This window comes from Hylaeus volcanicus, chromosome 5 (assembly GCF_026283585.1).
Source record: "Hylaeus volcanicus isolate JK05 chromosome 5, UHH_iyHylVolc1.0_haploid, whole genome shotgun sequence".
Lineage (NCBI taxonomy): Eukaryota > Metazoa > Arthropoda > Insecta > Hymenoptera > Colletidae > Hylaeus > Hylaeus volcanicus.
The window spans coordinates 25,603,712-25,627,161 of NC_071980.1; the positions used below are offsets into that span (position 1 = coordinate 25,603,712).

At 38.4% G+C, this 23,450-nt stretch overlaps 1 protein-coding gene across 5 annotated transcripts in view; it reads right to left on the bottom strand.

The window, feature by feature from the left end:
* LOC128876528 (segmentation protein cap'n'collar) overlaps nt 1-23,450 on the bottom strand; it is a 98,785-nt gene that overhangs the window by 29,543 nt on the left and 45,792 nt on the right. For all 5 annotated transcript variants that reach the window (XM_054122981.1, XM_054122980.1, XM_054122979.1 and 2 more), the window contains exons 4-5: nt 10,431-10,738; nt 9,307-9,498 (exon numbers count right to left, since the gene is read on the bottom strand). In XM_054122981.1, the coding sequence (XP_053978956.1) occupies nt 9,307-9,498; nt 10,431-10,738 (500 nt within the window). The remainder of the gene's footprint in view (nt 1-9,306; nt 9,499-10,430; nt 10,739-23,450) is intronic.

Here is a 23,450-nt window from a genome sequence, read left to right on the forward strand (position 1 = left end):
CAATTGAAATAAGTTCGATTATAAACAGAAGGGCAAGTTTCAATTGCTATTGACCTTTTATTGTTATTAATCTACAACAGCGATTCATATTCGACTGTAATTAACTTTAAATAATAATTCATTTCAATCCCAATTGCAAAGACAGGTTTTAATCGCAATTAACTTACAAATGGAAGATTTCACTTGCCGTTAACCTTTTATTGTTATTAATATACGATCGCAATTAATCTTGCAGTGCAATTGACCTTAAATGACAATTAATTTCGAACAGTGTTACGAAACAGTCTTGTTTCAACAATCCCTTCCATTTCAATCAGAAAAAATTCTAGAAGATCAGCAAGATGTTTGTAGCTCGAGAAAAACCTTTGCTCTGAAAACATTAACTCCGCGTCCATAAGAAAAAAGCTTTGATTCCACTTTTACGTAGGCTGCATGAATTTATTTTAAACTTTGAAAGAATCGTGCCTTTTATTCAGATAACCCGACGAAAGTTTTTTGGGGAGTATGAGTCCTCGCGAATCTCTTTCAACGGGCTGCAACTACGACCCTCGAGCGATTACCTGCCCAGGGTAGATCTCAACTCTGCACCTGTCGCAAATGATCACAGCGACGAGTGCAAGAGACCAATGGACTCATGGATGCAATGCTCAGAGATGAACTCCTGTCACAAATGGCCTCAGCAACGGGTGTTTGGGCGAATTACCTGTTTCCGTCGAACAGGTTTCCACGTTTTTTTAAAAAGAAATTAAAAAGAAAATTTTTGAAGGCAACAGTAATCGAGAACTGAACGATTTTCATTTTTCCAAGTAATTCGTTTTCGCTGTTAAAGAATGTAACTCGCAATTGCAACGATCGGACTGCGGATGTTTATGCATTTATGGCAACTGGAAATATGGAAAAGTGTACGAGGATACACAGAATTTCAAGAATTTATAATAATATCAACAATAAAATACCCGTTACGCTGTTTAGAAGATAAGAGATACTTTCATTTAAGATTATATTATTTTTGTTAAGAATTTGTATTGCACGTAGGAAATATAGTATACATGTAAGGTAGTAAGCAACATTTTGTTTATTTTGAATCGTTTCTTTCATTAGCAATAACTTCGATCTTTTCACAAGTGAATTTCTCGAAAGTTTCGAAATTTTGATCGGGGATATAACCGTGGGAACTTTGACTTATTTTTCTTCACTTCCTCTTCGTGGTTTCACATGATTTGTTTGTTTTTGTCTGGTCTTGGTAGCGTAATCGATTCACATGGTAACCCGTGACAGTGATCAACCGGTCGTTTGACACCTGCCAGCGTCGTTTAACCTAACATCACCTCGATTCTCGATCGCTTACCTACTTTCCACCTCGTGTTTTCGTACGTGACTGCCATCAAAGCTCCTTTCTGTCACGAAAGTTGTGAATCAAAATATTGGAGGATACCGATTCAATCCCTTCCTTTTTAAAAAAAAAATATTTTCACTCCCACATCCATCACTTCCAGATTTGATTTTCTTTGGATTAACTGGACGAGCTCGTACTATATTAAGACTCTTGCGCGTTTACAACAAACGAATATAATTGGTTAACCATTTGTGGGTTTGGTAAATTTTTCAAGCTGGTGTGAATAAACTTTAGAGCTTTGGAGCATACAAAATATCTTGATTTTATGTTATAATTGGTATTCTTGCGTTAGATTCGTTTAATTGTAAATAATTACAGGGAATAAAATTAAGGAAAGATTGTATCGATAATGATTGTGTATGATAATAAACGTTGAAGATTAATTATCAGAGGGAAAGTAGGCGTCAGTTTGACCTGCCATTTTGTTACTATTTTTTCTCATAAATTATTGCATAGAAGTAGAAGTGGTGTAGATTATAAAATTTCATAAATCTTCACAGGAATTTCTCCTATGCTACATGGATAATGCTTTCGCAGAGAATTGTTTAAAAAATTGAAGACTGAGGTGAAACGTAATTAGTCGAGGTCTAATATTGCGGCACTATCGTGTCCAGAATCCTTCTTTGGACTTGTGGAGGTGCTTGATGATTGTACGAAGAGGCAAATTCGTTTCACATATTCTAGATAGCCATACTGGCGCGCATTATGCATTTCACAGCGCATAAGTCCAGCAGCTGCTTGGAATGCCTGACAAACGGAACGGACTGTAACGTCCCATTGCAATTCTTGGTTCTTGGTGAAAATTGCCTGGTCGCCGTGAACACTTGTAGAAACAAATGCGCGTCAACGGTATGCTAAGAACTCGATTTTTCCTGCAAAAGCATGCTGCAAAGGCTTTCTAAAAGAAAATTCAAGAAATAAATAACAAAGAATCCTAGTACATAAATAACTCAGTAACCATTGAAAGGTATTCTTCAAATTGTGAAAAGGCAGTGTGACACTTTTATATCAAAAATTTGACACGCTGAATTTGCTAATATTTTTATAATACTGAAGAATTTGTCAGTGCAATTTTTAAAAATTAGTACTGAAAGTGTACATTTGAAAATGGCAACGAATGCCAGGATTTCTCTGTTTCTGATGATGTTTTGCGGAATATTCTAAAGTAATAAACTTTCATAAGGTGCATCCGTCGTTGTTAATTTTGAAATCGTTTTAATTCTATTATTTTGAGACATTTTTCAATGGAATTTTCAGCAATTGCTGCTGAAATTGTATATTTAAGAATATCAATAATAATGGTTGTGTCCGTTTCCGTTGTGAACGTTTCTATTAATTCCATCCTAGTCTTCAATGTTACAATTCTATGGAAATGCATTATGATTGCAAAATAGAAAAAATTTCTGTGAACATTTTATGGACACGTAAAATAAATGACATGACCAGAACATTTTTTTAAACGAGTCCCTATGAGTCCCTGACTCTTGTTTTCTCCATCTTCTCCATCTTCGTACCTTTTCTAAAGTTTTGCAAAATACCCAAAACTAATAGATAGACTGACGTTTATGCGTATTTTTACAGAATCGGATAAAGTGTCGAGATCGAAACAAACGTATTTTTGTCTTCTAAATAGTGTATCATATATTTCATCGCAGTTACGTTACATATTTTGCCCATGTACTTTCCCATATTCTCACTCGCCACAAATGCATAAATTACTAATAAATTCCCGTAAGTTCCCCCTACCCTTTTAAATTTCCGATCCACTGTTAACGACCCACCGCAGACAAAGGTCCGTATATCAACGGCGAACGAAAAAGAAAATCCACCATCTCGTTCCTGACATCAGAGATATTCATCCGAAAATATCCTCGAACTTTTTGTATAATCGAGCCATCGAATATAGTAATCATCGGAGCACGCTATCAGCGGGAACAGGAGTAATCAGCGATAGCCATGCGCATTATGGTCGGCGGTACAATCTCGTGGCTAATGGGCCGAGATATTAATTATGATTCATTGGGATAGTCATCAGATTAATGCACGCTGGCTCACGCCGGGTCCTTCAAGTATCGCCACAAGTGCATCCTAATGCCTCAGTCGGTCCTCTTCTTCCCCCCTGGCTCTCATTTCCATATTACATACCTCGTTTCTCTTATTAATTTCGTCTTACGACTCCGCGCGCCGCAACGATCCCAGCGCACTCTACATCTTCTCAGCGGCGTCACGGACGCCCTCTCTCACGATCTCCGTGTCTCTCCGTTTCTTTATCTTCCTCCCATCTCTTATCTTTCGCTCTTCACTCGAATCCGTAGCTCCATGTTGCGTGTAAATATTATGGAAAGTCCAAGGATACTTGGAGGGCTCTTCTTCGCTGCTCGAGGCTCTAAGCAAATAACCAAGTGGCATAGCAAACAACGTGTGGCCTAGCAAATCCTTGTACATACACGGGGAACCCCTGTCGATCAACTTCCACGGCTTCGTTTACTGTGTCCAATGATTTTAGTCGCGTTCGACTGTTTAATTAATTTGCCGAAGTGTACGCTACAAGTTCATCTTATCAGGTCGGCCGAAAAGTTCGTTCGGATATTAATGCGCGAATACGCGGCGGTTTTTCTTGGACAGAGAAATATTTTTACTCTGTAACATATTGCTCGTTACGTTCTAGAAAGTTTAACGAATTTTTGTAACGCATAAGTCGTTTATGCGTTAGCTTTCTTTATTTATATTTCAATTGGAGGTCAAGTGTGCAACAATAATTAATTTTATTTCATTTTAGTGATATATCGTATCGAATCGAATACCTCGATTGATGCAGGTATCCACAGTCTCAATTTCCTGCAATAATCGAGGTTCTACTACGATTCGCTCGAACGTCTTACAATAATCGATGCTGTACCGCGATACAACTCTTGGGTGTCTTCTATTACTAAATAAACTACAATTATCCAGCTAAAAGCGCTTGCGTCATTTTTCTACAAGATACATAAACACGGATCTCGTGCATTATTTTATCTACTTAAATAATTTAAAAAAGAAAAAAATTGCAATTGTACCGCTTATTCCACCGAGCCTGTCATGATCACGATGGCAGTGAAGTCTATAAATATATATATTTCATTTTGAATTAGCAATGCGTAACGTGTCAAAACATCGCCACAAGCGTGATTAATTTTTGCTTCATCGAGCCAACGCGTTATTATGTTCAACCCTTTGCGGTCTCATGTCGAGAGAGATATATTGAAATCATATAGCGAGAATGCGAATCGCAAAAGTTTAAGGAAACATTGAGTCGAATGACGACAAATTGATGTTGCGGGTCTTAGTGGAGCCACAAAGGCGACACTTGGTAGTCTATAAAAGATAATCCGCGGCAAGTGCCCACTTAATTAGGACTTAAATCCGTGGGAGGTCCTTTTGCTGTCAAAACTGTGGCCACTTGAGGCTTTTAAGTCTTTAGGGGCTCGGATATTTCGGCTGAGAAGCAATGTACCTGTCGAACCCCGCAGGTCGATACCTGCACCTTGCCGATGGTTTGACTAGGGAGAACAGAGCCTATACTGGGTGTGCCATTTAAATAAGAATCTCAGAATATTTCCTTTGCCTGAAGATATAGGCAACTCTTGTACAACGTGGATGTTATTCCATATGTAAAAAAAAAAAAAGTAGAATTATCTTACCAAATTTATTAAACATCCGCGGTCCATTTATCGTTAACTCTAATTTATCAGCTACTAACGAACGTGTTGAGAAGAATTTTTAAGAGGCAAATTAAATAAGTAAACACAGCTTATAAAATTCAATATAGAGACTTTAAACACGTCCACGTAGAAAATATAATTACCCCGCGATAAAACGGTACAAACGATTCCAAATCTAACCGTCGTCTATCAGAGGGAGGCACACAGATCGAAAGATTGCGGCGGTAGCATGGGTATTCCGGTATCAAAGGTGATTTGACTCATTCAAGGTTCCCTCGGAAGCATCGCTTGGCAGTATAAATCCAACGATACGTAAGAGCGTAACCTAGCAGCAAGTATAATAGGCCGTATTACGTGCATTGTCTACATCTTGACATACAGCTAGCACATAGCAATTACAGGTGACCGAGGTCAGTGTTAATACGACAGTCGCGTGAGAGAAGAGTTCCAAAAATGATACGGTTCGCGAGCCGTGTTTCATTGCGTAATCCCTCGGCAAAATACGCACAATGCATCCTTTTCTTAGCCAAAGGTCCTGCCAGTGGACATATATGTATCAATTTAGCGTGCTCATTACGTATTGAGAGACCCGTGACGCTCGACACTGGATATTACGTGCCCCTGTCTTCAAGACGTGTCGCACAGCAGACTTCCACGCCGTGGACAAGGCCACGAGAGCGCACAGCGTGCGTGCAATTATTACGAACGCGAATTTCACGTAGCGCGGTCGTCCGAGAAACGTTTCGACGTCTCGAGCTGAGATCTTTCTGTCAGAAAATTGACGAAAATCGCTGTCGATCGTAACAGTAGAAAATTCCATGACTGCAATGGAACGATTGCACTTGATCCCTGCAAGCCTGATTTTCCAAATTAACAAATATTATATGTATTTATTATTCGAACAATTTTGACAGCTGACGTTTACTTTTTTAACTTTTGTTCAAAAGAACATGCATACAATATTATACATGCATACAATAGCCAAATATTGAAAACAAATCAATTGTAAGAATTTCATTCGATTCAAATGTCCGGTATCGAATTTGAAACTCAGGGCATTTAAGGGTTAAAGGGTGAAAAAAATCAATTAATTCTCTTTCATTCAGATTCGTGAGCAGTTGTGAAGATTGCAAGTGTACGTTTGTATCGGGAAAATAAAACATAAAAAGAAAATACTGCCATCGCACGTTATCATCGTTTAAAAATTGTTGCTTTTTGACTAATAACACCGGACGTGTGATTTATTGACATACCTAACAATAAAAAAAAAAAAAGCCGTAAAAGGGCCAGGCCGACTAGAGAACGCCACGTGCGTAAAACCATCGCCAATTTGAATTTCATGTAGTGTGAGCATTTTTTTTCGACGTCTACAGCAGTGCCCTTTTCATCAGAAAATGTTTATAAATCTCTATTTCAAAGGAACCGATCCGCGATCGTAACAGAGATGTTCGCATTTAATTCTCTTCTTCTCCAAAACAAATTAATTGCAAGATTAAGATTTAATTCCAGTTACAATCATTCTCGATACTATTTCTGAAAACGTAACTACGATAACAACGATCATCCTAAGAGCCCTAACGAAGTACAATGGGAATCTATTTCCCAGCACGACGATATTATCGCCAAGAAAACTTCGAAAACGGCAGAAAAAGGCACGGTAGCTTAAACGGTACAATATTTAATATGCCGAGATAGCAAGACGGTCATTAGATTCATCGAACGTATAATTTAGCTGTCGGGGATCGTTAAACCACTTTTCTGTCTACGAATGTTCAATTCCTTTATAGATCGACGTTTCTCTACTGCGTCGGTCACTTCATTATATAATAACTTACCTTGAATAAAGTATGACTTACATCTATATGTGTACATGTACCTGAAAAAGACCTTCGTCCACGACCAGATTCCAACATTCTGAATTAGCTTGATACTGCTGCTCGTATGGCATTTAAGCACCAATTGCTGGGTGTCGGTCATGTGTGCCCTTTTGCGGAGAAAAAAGACGTTCGGTCGTTTTTCGAGGGTAATTTCAAGAAGCAGGTGCTCCGATACCAAAGCACGTCGAGGGTCAAACGGATAGAACGAACCGCGATCGTGTGGTGGCTTCCTCAGGATATCAGCAAGCTAATGAAAACCATCGTGCAGATCCTCTTCTCCGGAGTTCAGTCGAAGCGAGTTAGGCTTCACAGGATCAAACATAGAACGCTATCGGGAGTCATGGACGCACAGGAATTCTTACACAAACGTAGCGTACACTTTTAGGAAACTGCCGCGTTGAATCGAGGAGAATCAACAGTCAGTCGTACCTTCTGTTTGCACCGAGCGTAACAAGGACCTAATCCCGAACTCGAAGTTGAATCCGAACTCGAAGTTGAATCCGAACTCGATATTTCACTGCTCGAAAAGCTGACGACACTGCAAAAGGTCAAAGCGTTTTTTCCTCGAACCGTAAACCACCTGTCCTACATTTTCCAAGATGAATCGCCTCGCAATCGGTCGTATAGTCACAGTTCTTCTTCTGAAACGATCCAGCACTGCACTTTCTTCGAATCACGGTCGCGTTTCGCCCAATTTGCGATTATCCGGTGCGAGAAAAACGGCGCGGCAATTTTCTGCAAGGTTTACCTCGAACCGCGTGTCGTCCACGAGTGTCAGCGCAGTTGTCAGGGATACAACGCTATAGTGATTGCACTCGACAAGGATCATGGAAGGGGTCTCCGAGTTCTCCGATTGGCGGAGCTCTTTTCAGGTGTATTTCGCCACGTGTGTGCAAGTACTCCGCAGGTACGCGTTGCGTCACTTCTCGCTGACCGTCGTGGTACTATCTTGGTGGGTCATTGTCATGATCATCCTCTGGTCTAACGACTCGTCTTCTCGCCACGAGGTGATTCAATGCGCGAACTAATGTCAGTCGCGGCTAGATACTGCTCCTCTTCGTAATAGCCGCGCGCTAGGGTTCTCCAGGACGAGGTTTAACCCTTTGCACTCCGAATTATATTTCAATTTTGTTACCAGCAGCGCTCCCGACTGTTTTAACCGTTTTGTTTCACGTTTATTTTAAAGGAACCTTCTCGTAAAAATGGTGAAAAAAGAAGGGAATCTTTGCGATTTTCTCCGAGAAAAGTATATAACGTCAAGTGCGAAAGAAGTGTTTGACATTTGTACAGAGAATGCACTCTCTTCGGATAATATTAACCCTTTACAAAAAGGTTAACGAAACAAATTGTATTCTCGAATACTTTGTGTATGTTGTATACTTTTTCTCTGAAGAAAATTGTATGTTTCGATCGGAGCTGGAAGAATGGCATTTTAATGTAACGAAAGAATCGTCATTCTGAAGGACAAAATATTATACACGTTTGAATTAATGAAATATTTTTTTTATCAGAAACAATATTACAATAATGAATATACAATCCATTTAAATGCAATGACCTTCGTGATCCTCCAATGTCGGAAATAATAGTAATAATTCGAATTATATTTGTTACGGAAAAGAATGCTTATGCATATCATGTACCACAAGAAATATTTTATTGGATAATGATGAAAATATTTTAACAGATACCGAAGACAGTAGACAATTCAGAAATTTAATAACAACCTCAAGAATGATTTTATCGGATAACGATCAGAATATTTTAGATATATTTTATAAGTATATCTTGTGGTTATGTATATGATTCATTTTTGAGTTCTAATTGATTACTTCCTTTTATTTTCAACTTGGTGGTCCACAATGATTGAAGAGGAAAATTAATGAATGAGCGCAATTTCTTCCTGTAAATAACATATTATCGTCTCGCACATAATAAATTGTTATCTAAGCGCATAAGTGGAACTGCTTTCGAATATATTGACGTATTAAGCATAAGTGAAATTAACATACCTGAAGTGCATAGATACCGCAATGAATTTTTACAATTGTTTTCGTGACCAGTGCTTTACTCATTCACCAATATAAAAAAATCCTCTTACCGAGTGTTCCATTTATGAACCACAAACTAATGTCACAAACACTATATTAACATAGAGCAAATTAAGTTCACTTGCACCGACACAGTGGGTCTTCTCTCGCGAATCAGATTATAATATTCAATGGAGAGGACGCTATAACAGTGGTTTTTCGCTCTACACGACATAATGAGCATTTCAGAGACCCCGTAGACCGCGATGATCTAAAGACAATAAAATCAAGATCGTACATACCTGGAAGGAACGATGGTGAGGATGATGGGGATGATGAAACTGCGGTGTGTGAATCATGTCGCCTGTCTCTGGATCCTCGCACCTGGATGACTTCTCGACCTCGACGTTGCTCGAGGTGATAATGGCGGTCTCGTCCTTTGCACTGGTGGACTCTTCGTCCTCTTTCTTCTTCTTCACTTCCGGCTTCGTTTCCTAGTTAACAATCTTTGATATTACGACGTTCTTGTCATATTACCGCTACAGCGGGAACATGCTTAAGGCGCCTGATTTAACGTTTTTTTTTCTTGTTTAATGAAACCTCGTTAGATAAATGACGTGACAGGGACTTAACAGGTGTCATAAACGAACAGACACTTTGGCTAATTAATAATTATCTCAAAATCACGAGGTACTCGTCCCACTGTAATTTTAAAAGAGTTGGTATGATTCAATATTTTATTTTGAAGGAATACGATTCTGACGATTTCAAAGTATCCATTTTGTTTGTTGAGGGGATTTAATTGAAGTTTAACGGTTCGGGAATAGTTCATGGAAATATTCAAGGCGTGAAATGGATACTGCAGACGTTAATGGTGATGATAAACTTTCAATAAAATTTATCGAGGATCTGGATATTTATTTTGAACATATTTACTTATACAATTTGAAAATGTACCTCTAGAGAATCATTTAGAACGAAGATTTAGAGAAAATGGTCTAAAGAGGATTTATAGACAAAGGCACTCTAGAGCAGAATTATAGAGGACGACCTACAGCAAAGTTGAATTAAAAAATTTATTCTCGACACTACGATTTACATCAGTCGCGTCACTATTAACCTTCTTGTTAATGAATAATTAGCGATAAAATGCTTGCCATTTAAAATAAAAGTATCCCTCCTTATCACAATTAACCTGTTTCATTGCCATAAAGTAGCTAAACAAAATAGCTCTATCGCATCGCTGTGAATCTTGAGAACCAGTAACTGTTACCTTTTTGCACCTATCGTCCTACATAGGCGATGTTTTATCTCAACGAATGCAAGACATGGCGCCAACGAAAAAAAAAAAAAGAAGTAAATCTAAAAGCAACTCGTTCTCAGGCCCCTTTTACATAAAATATTTGCAGGTAAATGTCACACGAACCTCTGTTTGAACTTCATCGAGGCCAACGAGTTGGAGCGCCTCCTCGAGATTGAATCCGTCGGGAAGCCCTAGAGTGTTGTTGTTGAGGAAACCTTCGACGCTAGCACTTCCTAAGAGGCTACCTCCGAGCAGGTCCGAGGAAAAATCATTCTCGAGCTCTAAGGTGTTGGTTAATCCCAAAGAATCGTCGGTCAGTCCAGCCAGAGGGTTGTCCAAATCCAACGAGGCCTCTCTGAGCAGTTGATCGTCTACCTCGGGCGAGTTACATCCGCTTCCTCCCTGACTTCCAGAATTGAGGATGTATTCACCTGTAACACACGGGCACCGACTGAATAAGACAGTGTTCCTTCTTTTTTTTTTCATGCAAAAATCAGAGCTCAACGTTAAAAGTGGAATTACTCATATCGGAATCTATGATAGCGACTCGCGTCGCATGACTCAACGAGGAATACACGCGAACAGATTATCAGTCGACGAAACATAACTGAGCGTAAACAGGTTCGCGTGCGGGAGCACCGTTCTTCAAGATCATTTGCGACTGCTAATTGTTCGCAAGATTGTAGAGTGCAGAAAGTACGTTCTTCGATAGCAAACTACACGTTACGTTTCGTGGTTTTCACGTTATGCAGGTCTAGGTTTGGTCTGAATTAGATTCTACTGAATTATGTTTCGCTTTGGTTCGTTTTTTTTTTTATACCGAATACAATACTCGATGAATTGTGTAAATCCTGAATTTCTGCGGGTCCTGCATATGGGATATCACTAAGTCGAGCCACGACTTGATAATATTTGAAGTAATTTTACTTTCTTCGATTTTCCTTTACGTATTAAAGTACCCTATGGTTTCATTAAATTTCGATTATTATTTAAAATTGAGATTGCAAGTCAAGTGCTTCTAATTAATTAGACTCGAGTTAGATTCGTGTCAGGTATTAATAATATTTTCTTTACTTCGGTTTTCTTGTCCCTATTGAATTATAACTGGTTTTATTAAATTTCAATCTCTTTGAAATTATGATTGCAAGTCAAGTGCTTCTAATTAAATTAAATCTGAGCTAGATCTGCGTTAGGTATTAGTAATGTTTTCTTCTTTCAATTCTATTGTACCTAGCGAAGTATTATAAGCCAAATGCACGTAATTAACTAGTTTTGAGTTAGATCTGCGTAATCTTAATAGTGGAAATAGGAAGGCGTTATAGAAAATGCATTTTTAGGAATGTATTACTTTTTCTATCGAACTCCAAATGATTTTCGTGGTTCCCGTTATATTACCTTTCTAAAATATTCAAGAGAGGGGAGAATTCTAAAGAACCCTATTTAAAAATCACAAAGATTAGACCTGCGTCTGCGTTATAATTGACTTTTATCAGTTGCTACTGTGATTTTAATACAGAAAAAAAGGAAACGTTTGAAGATATTATAGAAAATATAAATCTGAGAACGTATTACTTTTCCTATGGAGTTCCAAGCGACTTCCCCAATGTAAATTACGTCATCCCTGTGTTCCCGAGAAAAGGACTGTCAAAAACTTCGATTTAAAGCACCAACGCGTCGAATCGCAAACTTTCAACGTGCATCCGCGTAACATTTCACCGTTTTCACTGTACGACACATAAAATCCCGAGTTCGTTCGCGTGTTTCGTCTCGGCGAGCATCACTGACACCCGCGCCAATTTTCGTGACAGGAAATTAGTGATGGGGCCCCATGACGCGTCGCGTTTTCCCTCGATTGAACGTTCAAGCGAGCGGCGAAAAATTACGAATAAAAATCATGGCGAGACCGTCCGCCTAAACCGGATTCACTGTGACTCGACTAAAACTGTCCGTCCTGGAGCTCGGTACTCGAGAACTGAGCCGACGGACAGGTAAAATTTTGGAGGAGGGACAGGAAAGGAAAAAACGTAACTAATTGAAGGACAAAGGGGTGTTGTTGAAGATCCACCTGCTGTCTGAACAACCCCCGATGTTCCCGCCCCACGGCCAATCGCGCGTCTCCGTTTCTACCCTACTTCATCCCCTACGCACGCTCCCAACACGTCCCGGCGAGAACGTTTGCCTCGCCGTCGCCCCCAAAAAACACGTAATGCACAATTCACAAAGGTCCCTGTCCACCTCCATCGTTGACTTCTTCGAATTTTCACAGAAAGCAAAAATTAGGATGTCACAGAGAAATCTGAGCGAGCTTTTCAAACCTTTCGCCGCGACCTTTTTCTGTTTGTATTCTGTTCGTTTCTCTTTTATAAATCAATAGTATTAAAGTAGTGTCAACTATATGTATATCATAGGCTGTATAGGATTTCCGATTTTTTTTTTCGCAAATATTCCTATAAGTTTCATTTGTAATTTGGACAAAGACAATCGGAAGTATTCATCAGGGTATATATGTACATCCCACTAGGGTCGAGCGGGTTAATAACATTCTGAAACACGAATGAATCATTTGACTGCGGATTTCGATGCATTTGTAGGAAATTTGAAAGCGCAAGAAACTGCAAAATGCGTACAGTAGGCAAGAATATAAAAAAAATATTGAAAGTAAAGTTTATAGTGTAATATTTGCAGAGTAAAATAAATTCGATCCGCGGGCGAGAAAGAAGTACGATCGAGGACGAGAGAGAATATTTAAAGAAAAGTGGAACTATTCTTGTACTACACATTTATTTTACAAATTTGAATTACATTCGAACTCTACTAATTTCACTTCTACCAGATTCATAATGAACATTTGTTTAATTCGTTTTTGATGTCGTTTTGAGTCTGTTGAAGATACCAATAATTAAGGATTCCAATATAGATCAACTACGAAACAAAAATTGAAATTGTTCCTAGCTTTACAGTAACTCTCAGAATTATTTATTGGAGCGAACAGAGAAGCTCGTTTCCCACTAATTATCCTTGAATGGCGCCCTGGAATTTCGACAGTCAAAATCGTTACCCTCGGGACAATGTTATTAGAGATAACAATCTCATAAAATAATAACTCTTGGAAGGCTGCTCGAACGCGGACAGGTCCGGTGAACTGAGCGACAGGCGGTTCGGCAAAAGAAGAATTGGCTTTTCGTTCTTCTGCCAGTCGTGAGTGCGGTTGGGAAAGGAAGATCGCACCTTTGGGATGGCTATTACGTTAACTAGTGGCGGCCATTGTCTGGCCCAAATGCGGGGTCGCGTGATAATGGCTGCCCATAATTTGAGAAGCCGAAGCACCACTTGTATAGACTCTGCGATACCTTTTGGAAATTCGTCGGCAAGCGCGAGAAATATTTCGTCGAATAATAAGCAGAATATTTTAAGAGATACCAAAGATTGTAGACAATTCAGAAATGTAACAACAACTTCAAGAAATATTTTATTGGATAACTATAAGAATATTTTAATAGATACTGAGGATAGTAGACAATTCAGAAATGTAACAACAACTTCAAGAAATATTTTATTGGATAACTATAAGAATATTTGAACAGATACTGAACATAACGAATATAACGTTATAAAACGAATATAATTTTCGGGGTACTTGATTAATTTGATTAATCAAGATTGATTTTGAAGAAATTCATCCCACAGATACTAGAAATAGAGTGCAATAAAGGAGACGAAAATGATTAAAATTCTTTGGAATAATTCAATTATTTGTAAAAGAATTTAATCATACGTGAGTTTTAAGAGTTACTGAAAATAATAATATGCAACGAGGGGAACGAAAACGAACAGAACTCTCTGGAATAACTCGATTAAATATAAAAAGATTAAATCCTACAAAAGTGTTAACAGATACTGAAGATAGTATTCAATTAAGGGGCCGGAAAGAAATGTAACTCTCTGGAATAATTCTGAAAGAATCGAATCGCCAAACACCGGTATTACCTTGAAATGTCCTAACTATCTTTTCCAAGTTGAGGTAATTGCAAAACTAAAATCAAAATTAGCTCGTTGCGAATCGACCTTAACCAAGAGAGATCGATCAACAAATATGCTTACATGCATGGTTCGCCAACCGCGAAAGAAAGTTGATCGATGCACCACGCATGAAGCGAGAGGTTTGTAAACAAAGTTGCATATTGGCCCCAATTGGGAAGAATATCTTTCCTTGGCGATAAACTGTTAGAATCGCCCGTTCCAAGACGCAAAGGAAGAGCGAAGAGCGGAAAGCGAGGGTCTCCCATGGGATGAATCTTTTCCCGACTTAAATCCGACGGAATTCGCTGGATCACGGCGCATTTAATGGTGTTCAGTCTTTTTTGATTCCACGGCTTCTTTGAACCCGCGGTTGGCTTCTTCCAGGGCCACGGGAACGTCGACAGGATCATTTCTCAAAATTTCGCGCGCGCCTAACGACCATTTTCTTTTCTTTCCTAGCTGGCTGTCCCGCGGCCCCTCTGGATAATAATTCCTGCGTTACTCGACAGAATTTTTAGACCAGTGGAACATCGAAAAGGTAGCAGGCGTCCGTGCCTCCAATGCCATCCACTTCCTAGTCCTCTGGAAGGAATCCATCGGCGTGAATGCACCAGCACGATTGTCCTATCCTTGGATGATAAATACATCGAGACGAATCTTATTTGCAGCCCCTCGACAAAAGGGTGCCAATACCCTACACCGACACGCTTCCAGCGTTGACATCTCATTTTTCCAATTGCCTGGAGGACGCGCGAATGAATGTACACCGGCCTGCTTCACCTGGTGTCAACATAAGCAGTTCACGTCCTGATTGTGGCCGTTCGTTCTCGTCTGACCACCGATGCTATTGGCGTCTGATACGCAGTGGTTGAAGGTGACAAAAATTATAAGTGTAAAGCGACTACTTAACCCTTTGCACTCCTACGTCGAGTGTGACTCTGTATCAATTTTTATCTCGGGAGCTTTCTTGCGTGTCCGAATCAATAACGAAGGGAATCGTTTCAAGCGACGTCGTGAACTTGAAAATTACAAAAGTACAACAAAAAGTGAGAATCAAACTGGTATTTAAATGTTTCTTTCTTCATTCATTTCAATCGCCTTATTTTTTAGTTAAAGTAAATTTCAAATAAAACAGTTAACTCTTTGCACTCGAGGCCTTTTCTTCTGGTATCTACCAGCAACTCGAGACGTTTCTTAGCATTCTATTGCCATGAATTCTAAGCTATCTAGATTTGAGAATAAGGTCACCTTTACCTCGCCGAAAGTCTTAGGCCACTTATGGTATATTATGTGTTTTAAACAATGTCTGTTGTTTTCTTCGAATGCTTTGTCAATTCGACTGACGCTATACTACTGCTACCGAAGAAAAGAGAAAATCGTCAGATACGATAATAAGTTTAAATTGCCTGGTACCATTATAATACAAAATGATAATAAATCAAAAGGATCCTATAGGGTCCTATGAAGAGGGCCTAAAGCAAATCCTAATTTCCAGACTGAATTTTTTAAACATGTATGTTGCACTTACTCCAACACTACACTAGAGAGAAGATTCTTCTTACTTTAACCCTTTCAGACCTAGCGTCCACAATTGAGTACACCAAATTTAAACAAATATTTTACACTATCGTTAAGACGTTTCCTCAAAAACTACACTATTGGGATATTTTTTACCTTTTCCATACTATTTTTTAGCAAGATTGAAACGTAAATCCACGATTGTTAATAAAATGGAACAATTGAAACAGTCTCTAACCTCCATGAAGCGAAGACGGAGCAGAACAACTCTCATTAATATCTAATTCGTTCGACGCTAAAATAGTAATTTTAGTTGTTATCCAAAAATTTAAAATAATTGAAAAACTAAATATACAGTACTATAATTCCTGAAGAGGTAGAAACATTCTAGTACATTCGCTGCCGCCGGAGTCAATGTAAAATCCAAAGCTCAGGAATTAAATTATTCACACGAGTTTGAAATAAAAATCCACCAATGTTAATCAAACGTTAATCAATGGAAAGAATTTATAATTTCATGAAATGGAAAAGAAGCAGATCGACGTGTCCTGATCAGTATCCAAGCATTTCAATGCTGAACTACTAAACTATTTGAGTGGTTATGCAAAATAAAATACAACCGAACGTCACAGTATCTAAAATAACCGAAGAACTAAATCTACGATACTAGAATACCCGAAGAAATACAAAATATTTTATCGCATTCGCTGCCGTCGGCGTCGATGCAAGATCCCAAGCTCAGAAACGAACTCGCTACAATATAAACCACAAATTCGAAATGAAAATGCGCGAAAGTTAACGAAACGGAGTAACCGAAACGATTTCCGATCTCCATGGAACGAAAACGATGCAGAACGACAAGTCCTCGTTAATATCCAAGCAGTCCTGTCGCTGAACCCGTAATTATGACAAATGGTTGTTTAAACAACGTCTTACATAACTAATCGATCGTTTACTTTTAACAGGAGATTAGTATTTCTACTGTACCTCAGATAGTGCAATCCGTAATACGTGTAATCCACAATGCAATCATCCAACAACGATCACAATACACCACAGTTTTACGTCAAAGTCACCGTACATCAACCACAATGAGTATCTCCGCACCATTCACATATCACACCGGGGGTTAACGGTAAACGATCCTTGTACAGAAATATTTCAACCACTGTCTGGAGGAAAGGAACACCTTTACATCACTCGATAGCACTCGAAGATTTCGGACGTTTCTCGCGTTCCCCGCGCAGAATGTTAGACGCTTTCGGAGGAGAACATTAAATGTTTAATTAGCGGACACGTCCAAACGTGGAGCCCGACCGAGGTTCATCGCTAGGACCTGGGGAAGTCATTGATCCACCAAACATCCAAGGATCACTGAAATCAAACGTAACTCGTCGCGAGCAGCTCGCCTGGATCCTCTTTCATGACAACGACGCACTCATAGAGGTACCTGCGACCCGACCCCGAAGAGAATCATAACAGCCGGCACTGCCAGATGATTTTGATGCAGGCACAGCATGGAGTCGACTGATAGTCTATCGCGTAGCAAGGCATTGCTTAACCACGTCCAAGACAAGTATTGTGCCAGGCGACGGGTTCCCCGTTAAAAAAACGGACCAATCACGACGGGGTTGGCTGTTACTCCAATATGGCTGCCAGACAATGCGCGCTGGAGGTTTCGAGAGAAGGGAGGGAAGGTCTCTACCCATAATGCCATTCTCCGGCTCCCCACTGTGACCAGGGAGCGTATACCGAGTCTTGATCGGCCGACGTTGCCGTGTACCAGCTTAGCCGGGGTTGCATCCTACTACAGCCCGATCAAAATCAACTGGCCATTCAAGGACACTTCCTAGACCACGTCCAGGTATGACTCCTACTAACGTACCAGGTTGAATTACCTCTATGCTCGAGAAAGAAGGGAGTCTTGTCTCTGAAATGCGAATGCAAACTTCTTCCGACCTGAAGAACCTTTGAATTGTGTACTCGGGAATAGATATAGCCAGTCACAGACAAACGCAAACTATTGGTTTATATGTGAGCTTAAGGTGTGTTAGAACCATCTATATTGGTCACTACTATAGAATGAAAACGAAGGAAATTTGACTCTTGGACTATCAAACATCCTCAAACTAATATAAACATCGTCAATTCGTCGATAATTTAAGAATACAGAACAGAACGTAAGTCCAAATGTCTTGAACTAAACAAGAAACCATAAGAAGTGAATTACGAAGATGCAAACATGATGTCAAACTAGACACAACTGTAATCCCAAGCTAAATAGAACTGAAGCCAACAGAAGATAATTGATAAAAATTAAAGAAAGCTGAGGGAAATTTGAGAAGAGCGAACAAAGATGAAGGAAACTGAGCAATCCTGAGTGAAACTGTAGAAAACTGAACAAACTTGAGTCAAACTGTATAAAACTGAGAAAATCTGAGTAAAACTGTAAAAGACTGAGCAATCCTGAGTAAAACAGTACAAAACTGAGCAAATCCGAATGAAATAGTATAAAACTAAGCAAACTTGAGTCAAGCTATATAAAACTAAACAATCCTGAGTAAAACTATAGAAAATTGAGCAAACCTGAGTAAAACAGTAAAAGACTGAGCAAACCTGAGTAAAACTATAAAAACTGAACCAACTAAAATCTAGTTGAACCAGTCAAACATTGAATCTTTGACTCATTCAAGCATTCGACTATCCAACATAGTTCAATCATCCAATCGACGAACAACCACAAAGTAGCCACGACTCAAAGACCTCAAACATATACGCCAACCTACTCTAAAGCAGACGCCAACGACCTAGCAATCGATACGACTTAAAGCAGTCAGCTAGAAAAATATCTTCTACGCCATTGCGTATTTCAAACTAACGAATCGATTAAATAACTTGCTGTGTTGTTCAGTAAGTCATTACTAGAGAGGCTCGAGTCTTACGCAGTTTTTGCGTGCTCCCGAATAGCGGAAACGAACGTGATCAATTAACGAAACAGTGGTTAGTCGGAATCTAGCGATTGTATACTATTTCTAGTAAATGTATACAAATCACTAAACGTATACAGTCTCTAAATTAACTAATGGAAGCATGCGAATAACATCGAAATTATGTATTATTGCCATTTGTGCAATTTAACAAATATGGCAGGTTGTTGATTTAGTTTGGTTTGCGAGAAAGGAAAGGATCAATTATAAAAAAAAACTTCAACTGGTGAAAGTAAATAGCGTTTTAAATATATGCGATTGTGTGCAGCCACACATTCGCAGTAATAAATATATACATAATGGACTTTTATATTACACTTTTAAGTAGAAACACTGCGAGTCTGAAGTATTACGGAGAAAAGGAAGAAATCTGTGCCATTGCGTATGTACCTCATTTCCTGTGTCGTTGAGTAAGTCATTACTCAAAGAAGGTTCAAGCTTCACACAAATGTGTGCTCTTGAATAGCGAGATAAACGTGGATCATTAGCGAAACAGTGGACGAATGAAATTAGTAGTTAACGTAGAAAATTTCTAAATTAGCTAATAATAACAACGAAACAAATAAACTCACCATTCCAAACTTAACGTTGGTTTTTGAAGTTGAAGGCTGACGACCAGATTATTTATCGATTGGTTGTATTTCAAATTGACGTATTTACTTACGTATTATATAAATTTACTGTATATCCAAATTTACTATAGTTATTAATAGTATCCTATTATTATTATAGTAATAATGAAAATTTAATAACGTAATAATCATTCTTGTATACCTTTCAAGATATTCTTTCTACGCGTGACGAGCACGCCATAGAAACGTAACACCGTTTCCCGTGCATTCTTCTAAATATATTTAGTTGATCCTGACAGTGACTAGCGACTCCCAATGCCGACCAGTAGGTTAAACTCAACGGATGATAAAGGTTGTAAACCGCTGCTGTTACGATGCTATCTAAATCCTGTCAAATGCCTGCTCTATCGATACCTTTTATTCCTGTGTCGTCACTCTCATTCGAACTCTGTTCAGGATCCTCGAGATGCGTCTGATTAATTCTATAATTACCATACAGCCTAACTAAGGAAGAGTAACAAAGGCCACGTGGTGCGACATTAAACGAAAAATCAACATCGCAGAATTTTCAAAGTCAAAGAACACAATGTGGATTAAAATAGGTCAGTTCAAGAAATTCTCGTAACACAGACATTCAAATTAATGATAGTAAATAAATAATACCCTAAATAACTCACGAAGCGAGTGTCATGCTTTCTACCATGAGAAATTAGTAACAACACTACAACTTAACTAAGCGAAAATGAATTTGCAAAGCGAAAGAACGAAATGTGGATTAAAATAGCGTAATTCAACAAATGTCTCGTAAACTACATATCCAAATCAACGCTGATAAATAAATAATAACGTTAGAAGTCACGATGTGGATGTATTATCCTTTCAGCCAAGGCACGCATCGTGCTTTCTACCAGAAATTAATAATAACCGTACAACCCAGCCAAGCAAGAATTTAAAAGTCCACGAGTTGTAAAAATAAATAAGAAATTAACTTTTTGCAGAATTTGCAAAAAGGAAACACAGTTCGAAGTAGCTTAGTTCGACAAACATTTCGTAAGTTACGTATAAAAATTAACGTTAATAAATAAATAATACCCTAAATAATTCACGAAATGGATATCGTCCTTTCAGCCAAGGCACGCATCACGCTTTCTACAGGTGGAAATTAATAATCACTCGTACGATGTTTCTTCGATGACAGAGTTCGTTAAATACACAGACTGGATACCGTAAGGTCGACGGATTAGTTTATACCTCGTCATTAGTTACAAATTCTTTACAGTCGTTTGTGTGGGCAATAAATATGGCGGCCGGCATGAAGATGTTCTCAATTACGCGCGAAGTCTATTGCAAGATACTTCTCCGCGACGACGGAGGGGGGAAAAGGTTGGCTCTGAATGGCAAGTTCAGTTCCCAAGCATTGATTTATTAATCAATAAGTGCAAATCACTGTATCCCAGGCTACTATGTATAAAACGGAACGCGATGTCCGACAAAAGTATAACGTAACAATGCGCGCCAGATCTAGTGGAACCATCGTGGATGTAGGAAGTCTAGGACACCCTCTGTATGCGATAAATAATAGTGGCTGGATGAACTTGTGCTTTTCCAGCAATACCAACTGATAGATAGGATCGTGGTCTTGGACTTTTTCTTCCTTCCTTGTGAAAGGAATAATGCGACTTTTATTCTACGGCCACCGTCTGAAGATCAACCGACCGTCGGAGCGCGATACAAATCTATTTCCTGACGATTCTCAGCAGGATTCTGATCTTTTATACGGAAAAATATTCCGTGACCTTTTAATGATGTAATAATATGCTCCGATGCTGTTTGGCATAATTTAGATTTTACTCGTTCTGTTTAACCTTCTGCTAAGTATCAGTTAGTTAAGTAAGAATGAACGAGACAGGGAATATTTAAGCATATATGTGAGGAGGACTCTGTCTTCGAATGATATTTATTCTCAGGATGAGATTTCGATTCTTTATATTCAAATTTTCACTAAATACGTGTACTTGAGTATATCTCAGCAATATAGCTGTTATTCTTCATTTGGAAATAAATACGAGGAGGGTTTGTCTGACTTTAAATCAAACGACATTTACTCTGAAGCTGAGACTTTGATTCTTTATATTTAACCTTTCACTGAATATAAGTTTCGTTAAACATAAGTTACTCGATTAAATCTGAACAAAACAGCTAATATTCTTTGATTAGAAATAAACACGAGGATGGTTCTCAGCTTGAGACAGATTTCTAGGAAACAAAATTACTAACAAGTGAGACTTGTCAAAATTGATGCTGGAATTAAAAACATTCAGCACATCGCTTCTATGAAAATGATATCGTTCAATTAATCTACAGAAAAAAAATGAAGACACCATTATAAGCACGCAAGAAGATGGCCACTCCGTAGATATTTACCGATTTTGCCTATTTTTATATATCTTTTTTCGAGTAGAAAGGTAAATAAGATAACATGAATCGTGGTTGTTTATGAAACGATCTGACGTTTTCTTGCATCGGTTAGTTTATTAAGTAACCGTCATAAGAAAGGCATCGCGGTGTCAATACGCAGGAATAGACATAATAATCAACTAGAACTTATTAATTTGGTTAAACGTAACAATTATAAGAAATTGATATATTACATACTTAGGAATCAAGGCTACGCAGCCAATTTTTTCACTTTTAATACGCGTTTATCGCAAGACGTCCATCAGTTAGATGTATTCAAGTTAGGATAAACCAGAGGTGGATAAAATTCATTCGGATAGCAAATTTCATATAACAAGTAACAGATGACCATTGTTTTTATCCATTATTTGTTAAGATTAATTCATGTTTCACGTTAAAATAACAGTAGCTTCTCGTATAACTGTTCAGTCGAATATATATCGTGAATAAATCATCAGAGAATAGATCATACAGAGTTTTTACTCATATTCCGTTATTCGAATAAAATCCTGTTCAACAAGAATTCAGTTATAAACTCCTTAAAAAAATTAATCCTTGCGATCTGAGATGTATTGTGAGCGAATGACAAATTTTTATAATTATCTGGCTTGCCTTCCTGCATGATATATGTAACATTCCATCGGTTTTTTTTTTTTACACTCTGCCTTTACATAACATAACATTCATGATGGTTTTTTCGTCGCCTTTTTCCCTTCAGCGCTTACGTAATAAGTATAAATTGCTATTTATGCGTTTCCATTTACAGACAGGTTCTTCTCTCTCACTGGAGAGCATACCTTGGACATTGCACGATATTTTTACTCGTTAATTGATCCTTTGGTTCAATTAGGCTTGGATGCTCAAAGTTACTATGATACACTGTTGAAATTCAAGCAGAAAGCTCGGCGATTGTTGGTTCGTTAAAGATAATGTAATTCTCGATGAAGTGGAAATGACGTGAATCTAGAATCTAGATCATTGAAAAGATGCAAAAGATACTCTTCTACCCTCCGTTGCATAAATTTTATTTTAAATTTCAAAAAAGGAATTACTTCAATATTCTGTATACAAGAAGGTAGAAGTGCAAAGAGGATATAAGGAGTTACAGAATGGTTATAAATAAAAAAATTATACAGAGACCTTCATATGCTGCATAAATATAAATGTCCATGACTCGAAGAACTGTTTAACTTAAATTGTTTCAAGGTGAAAATTGGGTAGTATGAGATTGCATTGTTTTATTAAAAATGTAATCTTATGTAAATGTGGAATAACGAGCTCGGTAAGTAAATAACGAATTAATAAATAATTAATCAAGTCCAGACTCTACTCGCAGCTTCCCAAACGTAATCTAAAAGCGAACTTCTTGGCTTCTGTTTATAAACAGGATTCTATTAAATTCTCTAGAACGAGTCGAGTGCGTGTTGCAAGTTGTCATGATGCACAAATTCCCTGGAAAGACTTAGTGGCACAATGACCCATTCCATGACAAGACAAGTTTCAAATTGCTCGATCGGTAGCGCCATGCGAGTGCCTTCTGTATAGATCTATATAGATCAGAAGACTTTCCTTTCCCCGATGGCACAATC